Consider the following 16696-nt stretch of genomic DNA (forward strand, 5'->3'; position numbering starts at 1 on the left):
AAAAACTTCCCACAAAGAAAAGTCCAGGATGAGATGGCTTCCCTGGTGAATTTTACCAAATGTTTGAAGCATGATTAATAACAATCCTTCTTAAACTCTTCCAAAATGGAACACTTCCTCACTCATTAGGAGGCCGGTGTTACCCTGATACCAAGACTAGACAGAATCGTCACAAAAAAGTAAACTTTCCAGTATCTCTTATGAATGTAGCTGCAAAAATGTTCGACAAAATACCAGCGAACTTAATCCAGCAACATTTTCAAAAAGATTATGCACAATGAATGCAAAGTTGGTTCAATATGAATGATTAAGCAAGAAAATAAAATTAGAGGCAGCCAGGTTGACAAGGAAGAAGTAAAACTATTTCTATTTGCAGATGACATGATTTCATGCATACAAAATAATCAGAAATCCATGCAAAAAATATTGGAGCTGAGAAATGAGTTCTGCAAGGCTGCAAATGCAAGATCAATATTTTAAAAATCAGTTGCATTTCTAAAACAATGAACAATATGAAAATGAAATTAAGAAAATAATTCCATTTATAATCACATCAAAAAGAATAAACTTAGGAATAAATTCAACCAAAGAAGCACACAACTTGAACACTGAAAACTACAAAACATTGTTAGAAGAAATTAAACAATTAAATATGTGGAAAGACATCTTGTGTTCCTCAATTAGAAGAATTAATATTGTTAAGATAGCAATAGTCCCCATATTGGTCTACAGATTCAATCTAATCCCCATCAAAATTCTAACTGCTTTTTTTTTTTTTTTTTGCAGAAATGGAAAGTCCGATCCTAAAATTCATATGAAATTGCAAGAGGACTCAGATAGCCAAAACTACCCCATAAAAGAACTAAATTGGAAGATTTACACATCCCAATTTCAAAAATTACTACAAAACTATAGTAATCAAGACAGTATGGTACTGGCTTAAGGCTAGGTATAGAGAAAATGGAACAGAATTGAAAGTACAGAAATAAACTCCTACTTTTATGGTGAACTGGTTTCAACAAGGGTGCCAAAGTCACTCACTGGAGGAGAGATCAGCTCTTCAGCAAATGGTGCTGAGACAACTGGACCTCCATTTGCAAAAGATGGTATTTGGACTCCTACCTCACACCATATACAAAAAAATTAACCATGGACAAAATTGATCAAAGACCTAAAAGTCATGAGTTTTGGCCCACAGGAGTAGATGGACAGGGTTGAGGGGCTGGTCTCCCAGCAAAGGTGCTGGAGGCTCCTTGATGTTCTTTCCTGACAGCTGAGCCTAGAGTGCACTCCTTGGGATGATGGCGCCCCTCCTCTCACACCTTGGCTCAGAACTCAGCACTGAAATCCACCAGGAAGGCCAGGGGCAGGAGAGAGCTCTGCCTAGTGGGAGTGCAAGGACAGAGGCCTCCTCGGGCTGTGTAGACCCTGCCTGGAGGGGACACCAGAGCCATAGGGCATAGGCCTCCCCTATACACATGCGTGTGAGGCAGCAGTTGGATCAGTGTGGAGAGAGGGTGGAGGAGGTGCCCACAAGTTACCAAGGTTTGCAGTGAGTTCCTGTCATTCTGCATTCAGGTACAGGGCTCCTAAGGCAGCCAGCCCCTCCCCATGGGCCTGTGCACCCAGGCTGGTGGCCGCAGACCACTTGTGTCCCTGTTTTCAGGGTTCTGATGGGATAGAAGAGACTCAGCCCTGTGAGGGTGTGGGTGCCCCTCATCTCTCCTCCTCAGCAAAGAGGGGCCAGAGGAAGCCCCACGCTAGTGTCAGGGGACAAGGATTCCAGCTCAGGCCCGTCCACGGCTGTGTGACCCGGCATGGGCCATGCTCTCTCAAGGCCTCAGTTTCTCCCTCTGCAGAGTGTGGGATGGGGGCGACCTCACCAGATGGCTCCACATGCTTTAGCACAGAGATAATCCCTTTCCTCGTGACTGACAGACCAGCCAAGCGGCTCTACTGAGTGTGGGACTCTGTCCAAGCTCTGAGTCAGCCCCAGGGCCGGCCTTGGCAGCCCTGTGCTGGCTGGCCAGGGTTGGCTGTGGATCCACGGAAAGGGATTTGGAATTCGGGGATTTATGCTTTAAATTTCACATTTTCTTTTTCCCAATAGAGTTTCCCACTCTCAATCTCTGACATGATGGTAAAGCCCTTTGCTGTAGCTAAACTCAATTGCCTTTTTCGGATTGGCATTAGGTTGAGGAGGCTGAGTGCTCACAGGGAAGCCTCTTTCCAGCAGCATCCCTGGGCTGGAAAGGGCAGTGGGGGCAGCATGGGGCAGCAGAGGGTGGCTCAGGCTAAGTCAGAGGCGCCCGGGGCAAACAAAGAGGCACCTGCCTCCTTGTTTCTTAGCCTCTTAACACAGATGCTCGCAGCCTGGATTCTAGGAAGGCTCGGGGGTACAGCCATCCTGCTGGAAGCCTTTGCTCCTTTAGCCCAGGGAGCACTTGCCCCGGCCCCGCACACACCCCAGGGAGATGCTACCGGCCAAGGGGAGGCTTGCCCAGGCCACGGCCCAGCTTCAAGACCTCACATCAGGCTGTTCCAGCTGCCAGGGGCCCTCAGAGGCAGGGCCGAGTGGAAGGAGGTGCTAGGGAGGGGACAGAGCTCAATGTCCACTGCAGAGGCTGATGGGGTCCCTTCTCTGCTCCCACTTCATCTGGCACAGGGTGGGGCATGGGATGGAGACATCTGAGTACCCACCAGGCCCACACACATATGTGGACATGCATGCATACCACACACACATGTGCACACACCTGTATATGGACGCATGCCCCTGACACAGCTGCACCATGCCAGACACATGCCCCACACATAGGTGCACACACAGAGCACACATGCTCACACGCCATGCACACGCCTGCATCTGAGAATGACCCTGCCTTTGATCTGGAGGATGCTTTTGGACCCTGCTGAGAGGGTGGATGTCACTGCAGGGACTCAGTGGGCACTGGAGGGCGCAACGTCCTCTGCCCTAGCCTCTACCCAGGCCCATCCTGTCCCCTGCCCCACACACCCCTCATCACTGTGTGTCCCCGTCGCCAGGTATCTGTCCTGGAGGAGTCCAGCAGGCCAGGCCTGGCCTCTCCCCAAAGCCCCCCAGTCTCAGTGGGCCCCACCCTGGGGCTGGGGAGGAGGAGTAGGAGTGTAGGGGAGCTGGGTGGCGACTGAGTCCTTTCTCCAGGAGGAGAGATTGTGTGTCCCCACAGCCCTGTGTCACCAGAACCCCTCCCCAGCAACAGGGGCCACTCCCATAGAACCTGTCGCCGACCATGAGACAAGAACGTGGGTGGCGTGGGAAGGACATGGAGGAGGGTGGGAAGGAGGTGCAGGGGGCGTGGGAAGGATGTGCGGGGCCGCGTAGGAAGGACGTGGGGTGGCGTGGAAAGGCCATGGGGGTGGTGTGGGAAGGCCATGGGGGAGCTATAGGAAGAACATGGGGGCTGTGAGGGCCCTGCTCCCTGCCCCTCTTCTTTGGATGAGGTTGCCATTATGTGGAACCCAGGGGGGTGCCCTGTGTCCCAGCAGCTGTTCCCACCTTCCCTGCGGCCACAAGCTTTGAAGGTGGCCTTGCCCGAGGCCCCACCGGACGTCTCCAGGGAGCTGCAGCCAGACTTTGGGCACAGCAGGCAGTACCTATGGTGAGACATACACCCTCCAGCCGGCCTCCCTCCACCCCCAGCCCCACGACAGCAAATGGGCTCCTCCAGGGTCTTCAGCGAGGTGTCCGGGCCTCTCCTGCCCAGGCCGTGTCATTGGGAGGTGGCCTAGTCAGGCTGGCAGAAAAAAGGACCAACAGGGCCCAACGGGCAGGTCCGGATAGAGGGACCACTTCAGAGGTGGTTCAAGGAGCCGAGCCCTAGGGTGGGAGGCCTGGGACCAGCCCCCCGGGGAGAGCGATGGCCCCAGGCCTGGAGGGCCGGAGGGAGCAGCTGGTACGTCCTGCAGGGGGAGTGGGAAGAAATCAGGAAGCGGGGCCCTGGTAGTGCAGGCTGCAGGCAGGGCTGTGGGGGCAGGGCGGCTTGCCCCTCGCAGCTTCTTCCTGGCCCGGGTGGCCTCCGTGCTCTTCTCTAGGCCAGCTGCGCCGGAGGCCCCGGGAAGAGCCCCCCTCCCCGTTCTGGCCCTCAAGACCTACTCCCCAGCCTGGAAAGTCTGAGCTGGCCCTGCGCGGGCCGGGACACCCTCCCCAGCCTCGCTGGTGGCCTAGTTTCTGCCGGGCGCAGGGGGAATGTGGGTCAACGTTTGCAAGTCTGGCCCGGGGCCAGAGTCAGTGGAAGGAAAAACACTCAGTGGGGGCTGCCTGGCAGAGGCCTCACCTCACAGCCGGCGATTCCAACCCCACAGCCGGCGGCTACACCCCACAGCCAGCAGAGGCCGCACCTCACAGCCAGCAGCTCCAATCCCACAGCCGGGTGTTCCAACCCTACAGTCGGCGGCTCCAACCCCACAGCGGGCAGCCCCACCCCACAGCCAACAGAGCCTCACCTCACAGCCAGCAGAGGCCTCACCTCACAGCCGGCGACTCCAACCCCACAGCCGGCAGCTACACCCCACAGCCAGCAGAGGCCTCACCTCACAGCCAGCGACTCCAACCCCACAGCCGGCAGCTACACCCCACAGCCAGCAGAGGCCTCACCTCACAGCCAGCAACTCCAACCCCACAGCCGGCAGCTACACCCCACAGCCAGCAGAGGCCGCACCTCACAGCCAGCAGCTCCAATCCCACAGCCGGGGATTCCAACCTTACAGTCGGCGGCTCCAACCCCACAGCGGGCAGCCCCACCCCACAGCCAACAGAGCCTCACCCCACAGCCAGCAGAGGCCTCACCTCACAGCCAGCGACTCCAACCCCACAGCCGGCGGCTACACCCCACAGCCAGCAGAGGCCTCACCTCACAGCCGGCAACTCCAACCCCACAGCTGGCGCCTGCAACCCCACAGCCGGCGCCTCCAACCCCACAGCCGGCGCCTCCAACCCCACAGCCAGCAGAGGCCTCACCTCACAGCCGGCAACTCCAACCCCACAGCTGGCGCCTGCAACCCCACAGCCGGCGCCTCCAACCCCACAGCCGGCACCTCCAACCCCACAGCCAGCAGAGGCCTCACCTCACAGCCGGCAACTCTAACCTCACAGCCGGCAACTCCAACCCACAGCCGGCAACTCCAACCCCACAGCCAGCGCCTCCAACTCCACAGCCAGCGCCTCCAACCCCGCAGCCGACACCTCCAACCCCACAGGGAGCAAAGGCCTCATCACCTCACAGCGGCCGCCTCCAACCCCACAGCCGGCGCCTCCAACCCCACAGCCAGCAAAGGCCTCATCACCTCACAGCCGGCGCCTCTAGCCCCACAGCCAGCAGAGGCCTCACCTCACAGCCGGCAGAAGCCTCACCTCACAGCCAGCGCCTCCAACCCCACAGCCAGCAAAGGCCTCACCTCACAGCCGGCAGAGGCCTCACCTCACAGCCAGCGACTCCAAACCCACAGCCGGGGCCTCCAACCCCACAGTCAGCAGAGGCCTCACCTCACAGCCGGCAACTCCAGCCCCACAGCTGGCGCCTGCAACCCCACAGCCGGCGCCTCCAACCCCACAGCCAGCAGAGGCCTCACCTCACAGCCGGCAACTCCAACCCCACAGCCGGCAACTCCAACCCCACAGCCGGCAACTCCGACTCCACAGCCAGCGCCTCCAACCCCGCAGCCGGCACCTCCAACCCCACAGCCAGCAAAGGCCTCATCACCTCACAGCGGGCGCCTCCAACCCCACAGCCAGCAAAGGCCTCATCACCTCACAGCGGGCGCCTCCAACCCCACAGCCAGCAAAGGCCTCATCACCTCACAGCGGGCGCCTCCAACCCCACAGCCAGCAAAGGCCTCATCACCTCACAGCCGGCGCCTCTAGCCCCACAGCCAGCAAAGGCCTTACCTCACAGCCGATGGTTCCAATCTCACAGCCCGCGGTTCCAATCCCACAACCGGCGGCCCCACCTCACAGCCGGCGGCTCCAACCCCACAGTCAGCAGAGGCCTCACCTCACAGCCGGCGCCTCCAACCCCACAGCCGGCAGCTCCACCTCACAGCCAGCGGCTCAGGGCCCAGGGCCACAGGGAGGGCGCCCCATGCAGCACCTCCTGCTGGGCTCTGCCCCTACCGCCGTCCTCTGGAGATGGCCCAAGGCTGGTGCCCGTGACTCAGTGGCCCACTCCCGCATCTCCTGCGGTCCCAGGGCAGGTCCCACTGGTGTGTGGCCGGCCTCGCAGGAACCACTTCACTCTCCACCATTCACTACTCCCACAGGCAACAGAAGCAGCCCCCCGGCCCCTGGGTAGGTGCACCAGCTTGGTGGCCCTGGCGGCCCCCTGCCCCTCAGAGGCCGGCCAGCCTCCAGCACCCTCCCTGAGTCCTCAGCCCCTTGGAGGCTGCCATGGCACCCGAACCCCCCGGCTCCAGGCACAGCTCCAGAGGTTGGGTGGGTGGGGGCTGCATCCCGGGCTCCACATGTGGGTGGGCAGTGTCGCAGCCCCTCCTGAGTAGCCCTCAGCAAGCAGGGCTGCAGAGTGGGCTCCATGCAAAATCACCGTCACAGCCCCAGGGCCATCAGCAGGCAGAGGTGCAAAACGTGGTCATGGCCCGCAGCCCTGGGATGCCCCGCCCCAGGACCCCCCACCCTTGGAGAACCCCAGCCCCAGGATGCCCACACCTCAGCCTCCCAAGTAGTTGGGACTACAAGGATGCACTACCACACCCAGCCAATTTTTTTTTTTTTTTTTTTTTTGTAGAGTGGTCTCATCGTGTTGCCCAGGCCAGTTTCGAACTCCTGGCCTCAAGCCATCCTTCTGCTCGACCTCCCATGGTGCTGGGATTGCAGGAGTGAGCCCCACGCCTGGCCATGTGCTTTGTTGAGTTGCTGACTTTGCCTTTGCTATGGGGATCTGGGTTGGGGTCCTGTGGCTCACGTGCGAATAGAGGATCATGGGGTAGTTCCTGGCATCCTCCCCCAAAGGAGGCTCACACAGGCCAGGACCGCCCCCTCTGGCTGCTCCATCCCTGCCCCCGACATGCCCTTTTGCCTTCTCCTCTGTGAACCACAAAGCACATTGACGGGGTGCCTGGTGCTCCCCTCAGTCAGGGCTCATGGGGGAGGCCCTTCTTTAACGTCTCTTACTGGGCACACCCGGAGGCCACATGTTCCAGGGTCAGAGAGACCAGGAGAAATCCCAGCTTCTTCACTCATGGCTGTGCATCTTCAAGAAGGTGACTGTGCCTCTCTGAACCTCAGCCTCCTCTATCTGACAGCACAAGGGTCTGCAAGTCTCTAGGGGCCATGTGAGCTCCATGGGGACCTCTCATCTCTGCTGTGAAAGCAGCTAGGGAAAGTGCACGTGAGCTGTGTGGCCTCATACCGACCAAGACCCTGGGGGTCACACCAGGCAGCACTGAGAAGCAGAGCAGAGGCCACCACGGTGACCAGGGTTGCTGCTGAGACGCAGGGCAGAGGCCGCCATGGTGACCAGGGTTGCTGCTGAGACGCAGGGCAGAGGCCGCCATGGTGACCAGGGTTGCTGCTGAGACGCAGGGCAGAGGCTGCCATGGTGACCACGGTTGCTGGCGAGACACAGGGCAGAGGCCACTGCAGTGACCAGGGTTGCTGCTGAGACACAAGGCAGAGGCCGCCACGGTGACCAGGGTTGCTGGCGAGACGCAGGGCAGAGGCCGCCACGGTGACCAGGGTTGCTGCCTGCCTGCCACACACCCCACTTGGGCCTCTGGCTGTCTCCTCTCCTGCAGAAACCCCATGGGCAGGTGTGCAGCCAGCGCGGAGGGAAGACGTGTGTGCCAGCAGAGAGAGCACGAGGCCTGGAGTTCTCATCTGTGCCACCAGAAGCAGGGGACAGTGAAACGTCATCTACAATCACCAGGGAGACGGCTGCATCCCAGGCATCCCACACCAGCCCAGAAATGTCACCGGTAAGCGCAACAGCAGACACTAGAAGATATGTCATCCCTATGCATTATCCAGAGAAAGTACTGGAAGGAAGCCAGCCACTGCCCATGAGTCGGAGCAGAGGACACCCCCCTGACATCAAGGTGAGGCCAAGGGGAGAGGAAGCGGGGCTGAGTGGGGCCTGTGACGTCAGCACATGAGGGTGGGCACACCAGGGAGGGGGGGACGATGACCGAGATAGAGGACATAAACCTCCATGAGCCAAACAACATGGGAGCTAAACTCAGAAAGCCAACTGGAAGGGGACGCGATGAAGGGACTTGAGGGTCACAGGAGCTCCCTCCATGTCTCTCTCTCCATAATTAGGTCTAGTGGCGACAGAAAAATGCAGACAGATCGATATGGATGGTCATGCTCACGTTCCTCATAGGAAACGGTGCTTCTGAACGTTCCTCACAGGAAACAGAGCTTCTAAACATTCCAGCTTCCGATAAGTCCATGTCTGTTGTGTATTGGCTGCAAAGAAAACCTCAAGGAACTAAAAAGTAGAATAATTTAAATGATCCTATTATCCAAATATTGTAAAATAAATAACGGAAAGTGCCACCTCTTCCCCCTAAAACTTAGAAACCAACACACTCCCAGGTAGCCCTTGGGTAAAACAGGATATTAAATCTGAATGTGTGCTCTCTGAAAAGCCAAGAAACCATAAATATTGATCCAGCGCTGAGGACTCAGCTAATGCAGCGTCCAGAGCCCCCAGCACAGCTCTTGTTTTTTAGAGGAAAAAATAAACGGGAGGGACTTTGTGCCATCCTAAGAAACTAAAATGAGAACAAGAAAGTGTATTTTAAAAAGTATGGAGAATTATGAAGATAAAGCCAGAAATTAATGAAGTAGAAAACAAATAAGTAAAGAGGAGAAATGATTGTTTTTCTGAAATAAATAAAATAAAATCCCCTTGCCCAGCCCAAAAGCTGCATCAAGAAATGACTGCCTAGGCTGGGCACGGTGGCTCATGCCTATAATGCCCACACTTTGGGAAGCAGAGATGGGCGGATTGCTTGAGGCCTGGAGTTTGAGACCATCCTGGCCAATACGGTGAAACCCTGTATTTGCAAAAATACACAAACTAGCCGGGCGTGGTGGTGTGCGCCTATAGTCCCAGCTACTTGGGAGGCTAAGGCAGAACAATTGCTTGAATCTGGGAGGCAGAGGCTGCAGTGAACTGACATCGTGACCCTGCACTCCAGCCTGGGTGATAAAATGAGACTCTGTTTCCAAAAGAAAAAAAAAACCACAAAAATGAAAACTAAATAAATAAGTGACTATATTTAGAATTTATGTACATTGAAATAGAAAAACCCACACACGATTAGGAAGAAGGAGACCCCAGTATGGAAGAGGCTGGAGAAATGAGACAGCCCACTCGGCCGGGGCAGCTGCTTGGAAACCTGCAGCAGCAGACCATGTTGTCCTGGGTGTAAAGTCCAGAATGACTCTGGACAAGCGGCACCACGCGGAGATGAGCACAAGGAGCTGGAGAGGGCGACAGCTGAGCCAGGAAAGGAGGCTCCAGGAGCAGATGTCCGCAGCTGACGATGACCTCACCTTCCATGGAAAGAAAGTCATCCCAGGGTTACTTTAACCTTCCCAAGACATGAAAGGATGGAAAACTCTGTAATTCATCTCATGAAACCAGGATAATTTAATTCAAAAACCTGATGTGGAACAAAAAGAGAAAACCATAGACAAATATCACTTTCAGAAGATGCAAAAAAATCTAACAGAATAGCAAATAGGACTCAACGCCGCGTCAGCAGATTCTACACAGGAGAACAGCAAATAGGACCCAACGCAGCTTCCATGGCATCATGTATGGCCAAGCAGATGAAGGCCAGGCTTACGAGGGCAGCCCAGCAATCAGAGACATCATTTCATTAGCCAATTAGCACAGAAAATTCAGAGAACCCCATCGACAGGTACTGAAAAGAAAATTGACCAAATTCAGCAATCGTTATGAATAAAAGCTCTATTTCTAGTAAAATAGAAAAAAGTGCAAAAGTCTGTGTCCACAATGGCCAAGATCGTTGTATGTGGAAACACAAATGTCACAAATCCAGGGTCGATTCGTGGGGCCTGCTGCTGTAACAATTGTCCAGCATTTTCTAGGAGGTTCCAGCAAACTTAATAAGAAAACCAAATAAATGGCACAAACGTCAGAAAAAATAAGACAGGGCTGGGCGCGGTGGCTCAAGCCTGTAATCCCAGCACTTTGGGAGGCTGAGACGGGCGGATCACGAGGTCAGGAGATCGAGACCATCCTGGCTAACACGGTGAAACCCCGTCTCTACTAAAAAATACAAAAAACTAGCCGGGCGAGGTGGTGGGCGCCTGTAGTCCCAGCTACTCGGGAGGCTGAGGCAGGAGAATGGCGTAAACCCGGGAGGCGGGGCTTGCAGTGAGCTGAGATCTGGCCACTGTACTCCAGCCTGGGCGACAGAGTGAGACTCTGTCTCAAAAAAAAAAAAAAAAAAAAAAAAAAAGACAATTTATTTTGTTGATGACATGATTGTAAACCTAGTTATGCCTCTGCCCCCTCATTTAAAAATTAAAAATCAGGCCGGGTGCGGTGACTCATGCCTGTAATCCCAACACTTTGGGAGGCCAAGGTGGGCGGATCACCTGAGGTCAGGAGTTCGAGACCAGCCTGACCAACATAGTGAAACCCTGTCTCTACTAAAAACACAAAATTAGCTGGGCATGGTGGTGCATGCCTGTAATCCCAGCTACTTGGGGGGCTGAGGCACGAGAATCGCTTGAACCCATGGGTGGAGGTTGCAGTGAGCCGAAATCGCACCACTGCACTGCAGCCTAGGCCAGAAGACTGAAACTCCATCTCAAAAAAAATTAAAATTAAAAATCAGTAAAAAACATTTAATACAAGATGAATATACAAAAATTAGTAACTTCTCACTCCTCTAGCAATAATCACTTGGGAATTAAAGAAAAAAAGCCAAAATATTCCATTTGCCATGGCAACTGAGTAGTTGGGGTGAAGGTTAGGATGCTGTAAGGAGCAGCTCCTGGCATGGGGAACTCGATGGAGGCATCATTTCTTTCTCACATGGTGGCTGAGAACGGCTGGGTGGGCTGCTCTGTCACCACACATGGGGTCCCGCAATCATGCCTCTCCTCTAGCCTTCCAGGCATCTTTCCTGGCTGCAAGGTTCCAATGGGTGCAGAAATGCCCGCATCCAGCTGGCAGGAGGGGCCTGGGCAGGGGCAGGAGGGTAGAGGCCATGTTTTCCAAGACCACATGTGAGACATGGCCCATGTTGCCACGTGCGTTCCGTGGTTAGCCATTGGTCAGGGCCTGGCCTGGCTGGAAGATGGGCTTGCTGCGGCAGGGACAGGCAACGCCATCGCAGGAGAAGGGGCCGGAGCTGGCAGGAACAGTGTCTCCAGGTGATAAAAGCCTCCGACAATTTTGCAAGACAGGTGGGGGTGGGTGTGAGAGGACGCAGGGCCCCCACCGCTCAAGCAAGGAGATCAGGGAGCAGAGCCACGGCAAAGGCCCAGCCGGGAGCCTCTCCTGCCAACCTGAAGCCCAGCCTCCAGGTTCCATGAAATCACCTCCAGCTATCCCAGGAGAAAGGTGCACGGCCTAGGAAAGAAAAAACAGGCAGCTTGGACCCAGGCTCCAATCCTGGCCACCAGTTACCAGACAGGGGCAGCCACATCGCGTCTGTGTGCCTCAGTTTCTACATCTGCGGCTGCAGTGATGGTTGTGCCCGCCCAGTGGGGCTGCTGTGAGTTAAGGGGTGAGAGACAGAGACGCTTCCCTGTCCACTGTCTCCAACACGTTCTTCCTGGTCACCCCTCACTGAACACCCCAGAGACCAGGCAGGCGCCACGGACAGTTGAGAAGGCATCCAGCCTGCGGAACGGAGTCCAGGACCCAGAGAAGCTTCAGGGGTGAGCAGGGTGGGTCGGGGCCGGGGCGTAAATGACAGGGGGAGCACGCGGAGGGAGGAGGGAGCTTCAGGACAGGAGGTGCAGGCTGAGTGAGGATGGCTGAGTGGCCCTTGTGTCAGAGCAGGGGAGGCTCAGTGGAGGCAGGGGCAGGCTTGGCCTCTGCGCTTCTGCCTCCAGGATGTTATGGATTTGGCAGGGAACTCGTAAACCATGAGCTCACCCCGCGGGAACGTGGTTTCCTCTGGCTGCCCCCACAACAGCTGTTCCCCATCAGCACCGGCCCCATCTCCCTAGCAGGAAGCCGGGCAGCCACTGCAGGCCAGGTGTGGACGCCCCTCACACCCTCCCATCTGCGCGGACACCACTGGACAGGGTGGTAAGGGGGAGGGGAGCAGCGAGGAGAGGGTGGGGTGCGGCCCCCCGTCTCTGGCCCCCTCTGGTCCCTACTTTTGCTGTGACCATATGGAGGAAGCCAGCTCCCGGAGGCGGGGCCAAGCCTTCAGGGTCCTCAGTGCCACCAACCAGGCCTGACCCCGACTGCTGACTGAGCCCCACGTGGTTCCTCTGCCCTGGACATGCACACCCCAGTGCCCTCCTGGCTCAGCTGCAGCAGACCTGTGTGCCAGGGCCTTCTAGACGGTCTGGCCCCTCCTGTGTGGACTATTCCCACCATACGTGGTCTGGGCTGAGGCTTCCTGGCCCTTCCCCTCTCACCCTGACGAGCTTGGCCTGGGGGGCCCATGAATGTGCCCTGCCCACATGGCCCTCTGTGGTCACCCAAAGCCAGCAGGACCCAGATTCCTTGCAGGCCAAATGCAGGTGCCCCAACTCCTCCAGCCCCTACCCCCGCAGTATGTGGCCAGTGACAAAGGGGATGAATTTGGCCCTGTGCCATGCTGGGGCCTGCCCTGCCCGCCCTGAGTGTCCCGGTTGTGAGTCCCCAGCCCACTGGCTTCAGGCACTGCCAAGCCCCTTGCTCTCTTCCCTGAAGAGGGTGTGGGTTTCTCCAGGCCAGGCCTGTGGTCAGCAATGCAGGCAGGTGTTTGTGACCAGGGCATCTGTGCTATCAGGCACAGGAATAGCCCCCAAACCACGCAGGGAGGGAGGAGGCCCTGAGAGAGAAGGTGCAGTTACACACATGTGACCACAGAGAAGGCTGCCTTCACCCCGTCTGCACCCTGGGAGCGCCTGCTGCACTAAGGACCCAGCGCAGTTTCTGGTTTTCTGGTGCTGCCGCCTTTTTTTTTTTTTTTTTGAGACGGAGTCTTGCTCTGTCGCCCAGGCTGGAGTGCAGTGGCCGGATCTCGGCTCACTGCAAGCTCTACCTCCTGGGTTCAGGCCATTCTCCTGCCTCAGCCTCCCAAGTAGCTGGGACTACAGGCGCCCGCCACCATGCCTGGCTAATTTTTTGTATTTTTAGTAGAGACGGGGTTTCACTGTGTTAGCCAGGATGGTCTCGATCTCCTGACCTTGTGATCCACCAGCCTCAGCCTCCCAAAGTGCTGAGATTACAGGTATGAGCCACCACGCCCAGCCGGTGCTGCCTTCTTGGGGCGTGGCCTCCACAGTGCTTCACCTGGCTCCCGCAAAACAGCTTCGTTGAGATGAAATTCACATGCACACAAGTCACCCTTTACAGTGTACAATTCAGTGGTTTTTAGTATATTCACGAAGTTGTGCAACCATTCCCACTCATCTCATTCCGGAACACGTTTATCATCTGCAGAAGACGTCCTGTGCCTGTTAGCAGCCGCTCCCCGCCACGGTTTGAGTGCAGCCACAACAGAACGCCAGACAGCAGTTTATCAACAGAGACTTCCTGCCTCCCAGTCTGGAGGCCAAGGTCCCAGCAGGGCCATGTCGGGTTCTCCTCTTCCACAACGATCCCTCGCATGCGGCATCCTCACCGGCTGGAGGGTGGGCCTGCCCCACAAGCCCTTTTCATAGTGGCTTTAGTCACAAGGGCTCTGCCTCGTGAGTGGATCAGACACCTCCCATCAGGCCCCACCTCCTGGCACTGCCCGGGGTCTAAGTTTCCGCCTGAGCTTTAGAGGATGCAAGCATTCCAACCACAGCACTGCATGGGAGGCCCAGTACTGCCCCCTGTCACATACAAAATCGTATGAGTCAGCGTTCTCTAGAGGGACAGGACTCATAGGAGACATGAACAGGGGATGATCTTGGACTCCCTGCTCACCTTCCAGACACATGGGGGCAGGCCTGGGCCCCCACGGCTTTGCTGGGCTCAGCCCACTCAGGGCGCGGAGGTTGGAGTCTCCTGCCTGCCGCTCTCCCAGGCTGCGCTTGGTCACTGGTGGCCCTGCGGTCCTGGGGTCTCGGAGGCAGCCCCCACCCCCTTGCCTTGGCTCCACTGGGCATTGCCCCGCTGGGGATTCCGAGGCAGCTCCGCCCCAATGATGAGCCTCTGCCTGGGCCTCAAGACTGTCAGCAACATCCTTTGAAATCTGGGTGGAGGCCACCGTTGCCTGCAGGGTCAGACCGTGTGGATGCCACCAAGCCCACCGCATGCGCCTTCAGGAGCAACAGGTGGAGCTGTGCCTGCGCCTGCCTGAGCCATGGCCGGGGCAGCGAAGGAGGGCTGGGCCAGGATCTGGGGAGACCCAGGCAGGCAGTGAGCTCTGTGGTCCCAAAGGTGCCCCAGAGGCCCATTCCTTGCCATGATTCTGCCCTCAGGGCCCTTATAAAAGGGCTGGAAGGAACTAGCTTGGCTGTTTTTCCTCCGAGTTCTGCCATGTGAGGCTGGATATGCCATCGGAGCTGCCCTCAGCAGACCCCAGCCTGCCGGTGCCTGGATTCTTGGACTCCCCAGCTGGAGAACTATAGGAAATAAATTTCTGTTGCTTATAAATTACCCAGTCTGAGGTGTTTTGTTACAGCAGTGGGGATGGACTAAGACCCTTCCTGTTTTCCCCCAGCTACGCCCTCGCCCCCAGCCCCAGGCAGCCGGGAGTCTACTCTGTGTCACCGTGGACCTGCCCATTCCAGACATTTGACATAAATGGTCTCATGTGATACGTGGCCGTCCACGTCTGACCTTCACTTAGCAAATGTTTGCGAGGTTCATCCACTTTGGAGCATGGGCCAGAGCTTCGTTCCTTTTTACGGGTGAAGAACAGTGTGGGGCTAGGCCACAATGTGCCCATCTGTCCCTCAGCCAATGGACATGTAGGCTGTGCCCACCTTGGGGCTATTGTGAATAATGCTACTAGGAACATCTGTGGATAAGCTTTCGTGTGGACACGTGTCTGATTCTCGGGGACGTGTTCCCAGGAGTGGGACTGCTGGGTCACATGGAATTCGGCTTCACACTTTGAAGAACAGAACAGCCGCGTGTGAGGTTCCCATGTCTCTGCCGTGATACCTGTGATGCTTTCGGTTCCAGCCATCCCAGTGGGTGTGAGGTGCGGTCTCATGTGGTTTTTATTTGCATTTTCCTGGTGGCTAATGGTGTTAAGCAGCTTGTCATGAGCTCGTTGGCTAGTGGCATACATTATTTGAAAAAAACATCTATTCAAATTCTTTTGCCCTTTTTTTTTTTTTTTTTTTGAGTTAGAGTCTTGCTGTGTCACCCAGGCTGGAGTGCAGTGGCACGATCTCGGCTCACTGCAACCTCTGCCCCCCAGGTTCAAGCACTTCTCTTGCCTCTGCTTCCTGAGTAGCTGGGATTACAGGCGTGCACCACCACACCCAGCTAATTTTTGTATTTGTAGTAGAGATGTGGTTTCACCATGTTGGCCAGGCGGGTCTCAAACTCCTGACCTCAAATAAGCCACCCAGCTTGGCCTCCCAAAGTGCTGGGATTACAGGCGTGAGCCACCATGCCCGGCCTCCTTTGCCCATTTTTAAACTCAGTTGTTTATCTTTGCATTGCTGAACTGTAAGAGTTCTTTAGCACATTGGTTTTTCACTACCTCACCCTGGAGCCGATGCACATCCCTTCTGCTCAGTCATTAGCCAGAAATGCAGAGAAATGCTACTGTATGACCCCATGACCTCAGCCTGATGTGCAGGAGTCCCCAGAACATTAGACGGGCCCCGACTGTCTGCAGGATACAGACCCGGGAGGGGGCTTTGCACTGTTGATCTGACCACAGCCCCTCACTGATTCAAAAACGTCCCCTTTAGCATGTCTGTAATGCCAGTGTGTTCCCCGTTCATCTTGTTACTGGGACCGCCCCACGTACCAGCTGCACACAGGGCTGACCAGGTGCAGCCTCCGGTGTGTGTTAAAGCCTGGTGGCAACAGTTCTCTTGTGGATATTTTGGTCCCGAATTTCCTTAGTTTTCTTACTTATTTTTCCACGTTAACTTCACAATCGATGTACCTGGTTCCAGGGTTCTCTGGTGTTTTAATTGGCCCCCCCATGGCAGCCGACCAGCATAGGGGATGGCGCCTCGTGATGCCCAGGACAGACTGGGCTTGTTGCTGGTCTGGTCCTCGATCAGGCCTCAGACCCTCTATAACAGGTATAGATCTGCCCGCTGTTTGCTCCTAGAAATTTACAATTTTTGTTGCTGTTGAGAATGGTGCCTTCTCTTTCTTCGTCTCTCCTAACCGGAAGTGCTTGAATTTGAAAGATGCTGATTCTTGACTCTGAATTTTGTGCACAGCCACCCTCCTAAACTCACCTCTGCCTTCGAATCAATTTTCCAAATCTATGAGGAGTTGCAGCATGCTGTGCTCAGGTGCAGAGCCTCCCTCCAGCCGTGTGCGTGCAGCTCCTCCTGGGGCTCTTGGCTGTGAGGCCTGGC

General features: G+C 56.0%; 3 protein-coding genes and 1 long non-coding RNA gene across 12 annotated transcripts in view; 2 read left to right on the plus strand and 2 right to left on the minus strand.

The window, feature by feature from the left end:
* The window catches only part of SPON2 (spondin 2), a 42070-nt gene that overhangs the window by 21312 nt on the left and 4062 nt on the right, over positions 1-16696 (minus strand). Inside the window, exon 1 of one of the 9 annotated variants that reach the window (XM_078002860.1) lies at positions 6033-6177. The exons of 1 other annotated variant lie outside the window; for it this stretch is intronic. The gene's annotated coding sequence lies outside the window, so the exon portion shown is untranslated. Of the gene's footprint in view, positions 1-4828; positions 4923-5127; positions 5193-5610; positions 5713-5926; positions 6178-16696 lie in introns of those variants that run through there. 7 more of the 9 variants (XM_078002859.1, XM_078002866.1, XM_078002862.1 and 4 more) reach the window with 7 other exon arrangements.
* Positions 4229-6681, plus strand: LOC144341043 (uncharacterized). The gene is made up of 2 exons (XM_078002755.1): positions 4229-5157; positions 5265-6681. Exons 1-2 carry the CDS (start codon positions 4229-4231, stop codon positions 6532-6534), a joined length of 2199 nt encoding a protein of 732 aa, XP_077858881.1. The 3' UTR covers positions 6535-6681.
* LOC144341072 (uncharacterized) lies at positions 7897-14792 on the plus strand. Its single transcript, XR_013417657.1, has 4 exons — positions 7897-8088; positions 8312-9221; positions 10455-11923; positions 13650-14792. It is a non-coding gene; the product is annotated as an uncharacterized LOC144341072 (long non-coding RNA).
* On the minus strand, positions 12074-13121 carry LOC106998225 (uncharacterized). Its single transcript, XM_015137811.3, is given in 6 exon segments — positions 12074-12266; positions 12269-12391; positions 12394-12564; positions 12567-12635; positions 12638-12798; positions 12800-13121. Coding segments are annotated over 6 exon segments (759 nt in total). The 5' UTR covers positions 12982-13121; the 3' UTR covers positions 12074-12213.

This window comes from Macaca mulatta, chromosome 5 (genome assembly GCF_049350105.2).
Source record: "Macaca mulatta isolate MMU2019108-1 chromosome 5, T2T-MMU8v2.0, whole genome shotgun sequence".
NCBI classification, from domain to species: Eukaryota; Metazoa; Chordata; class Mammalia; order Primates; family Cercopithecidae; genus Macaca; species Macaca mulatta.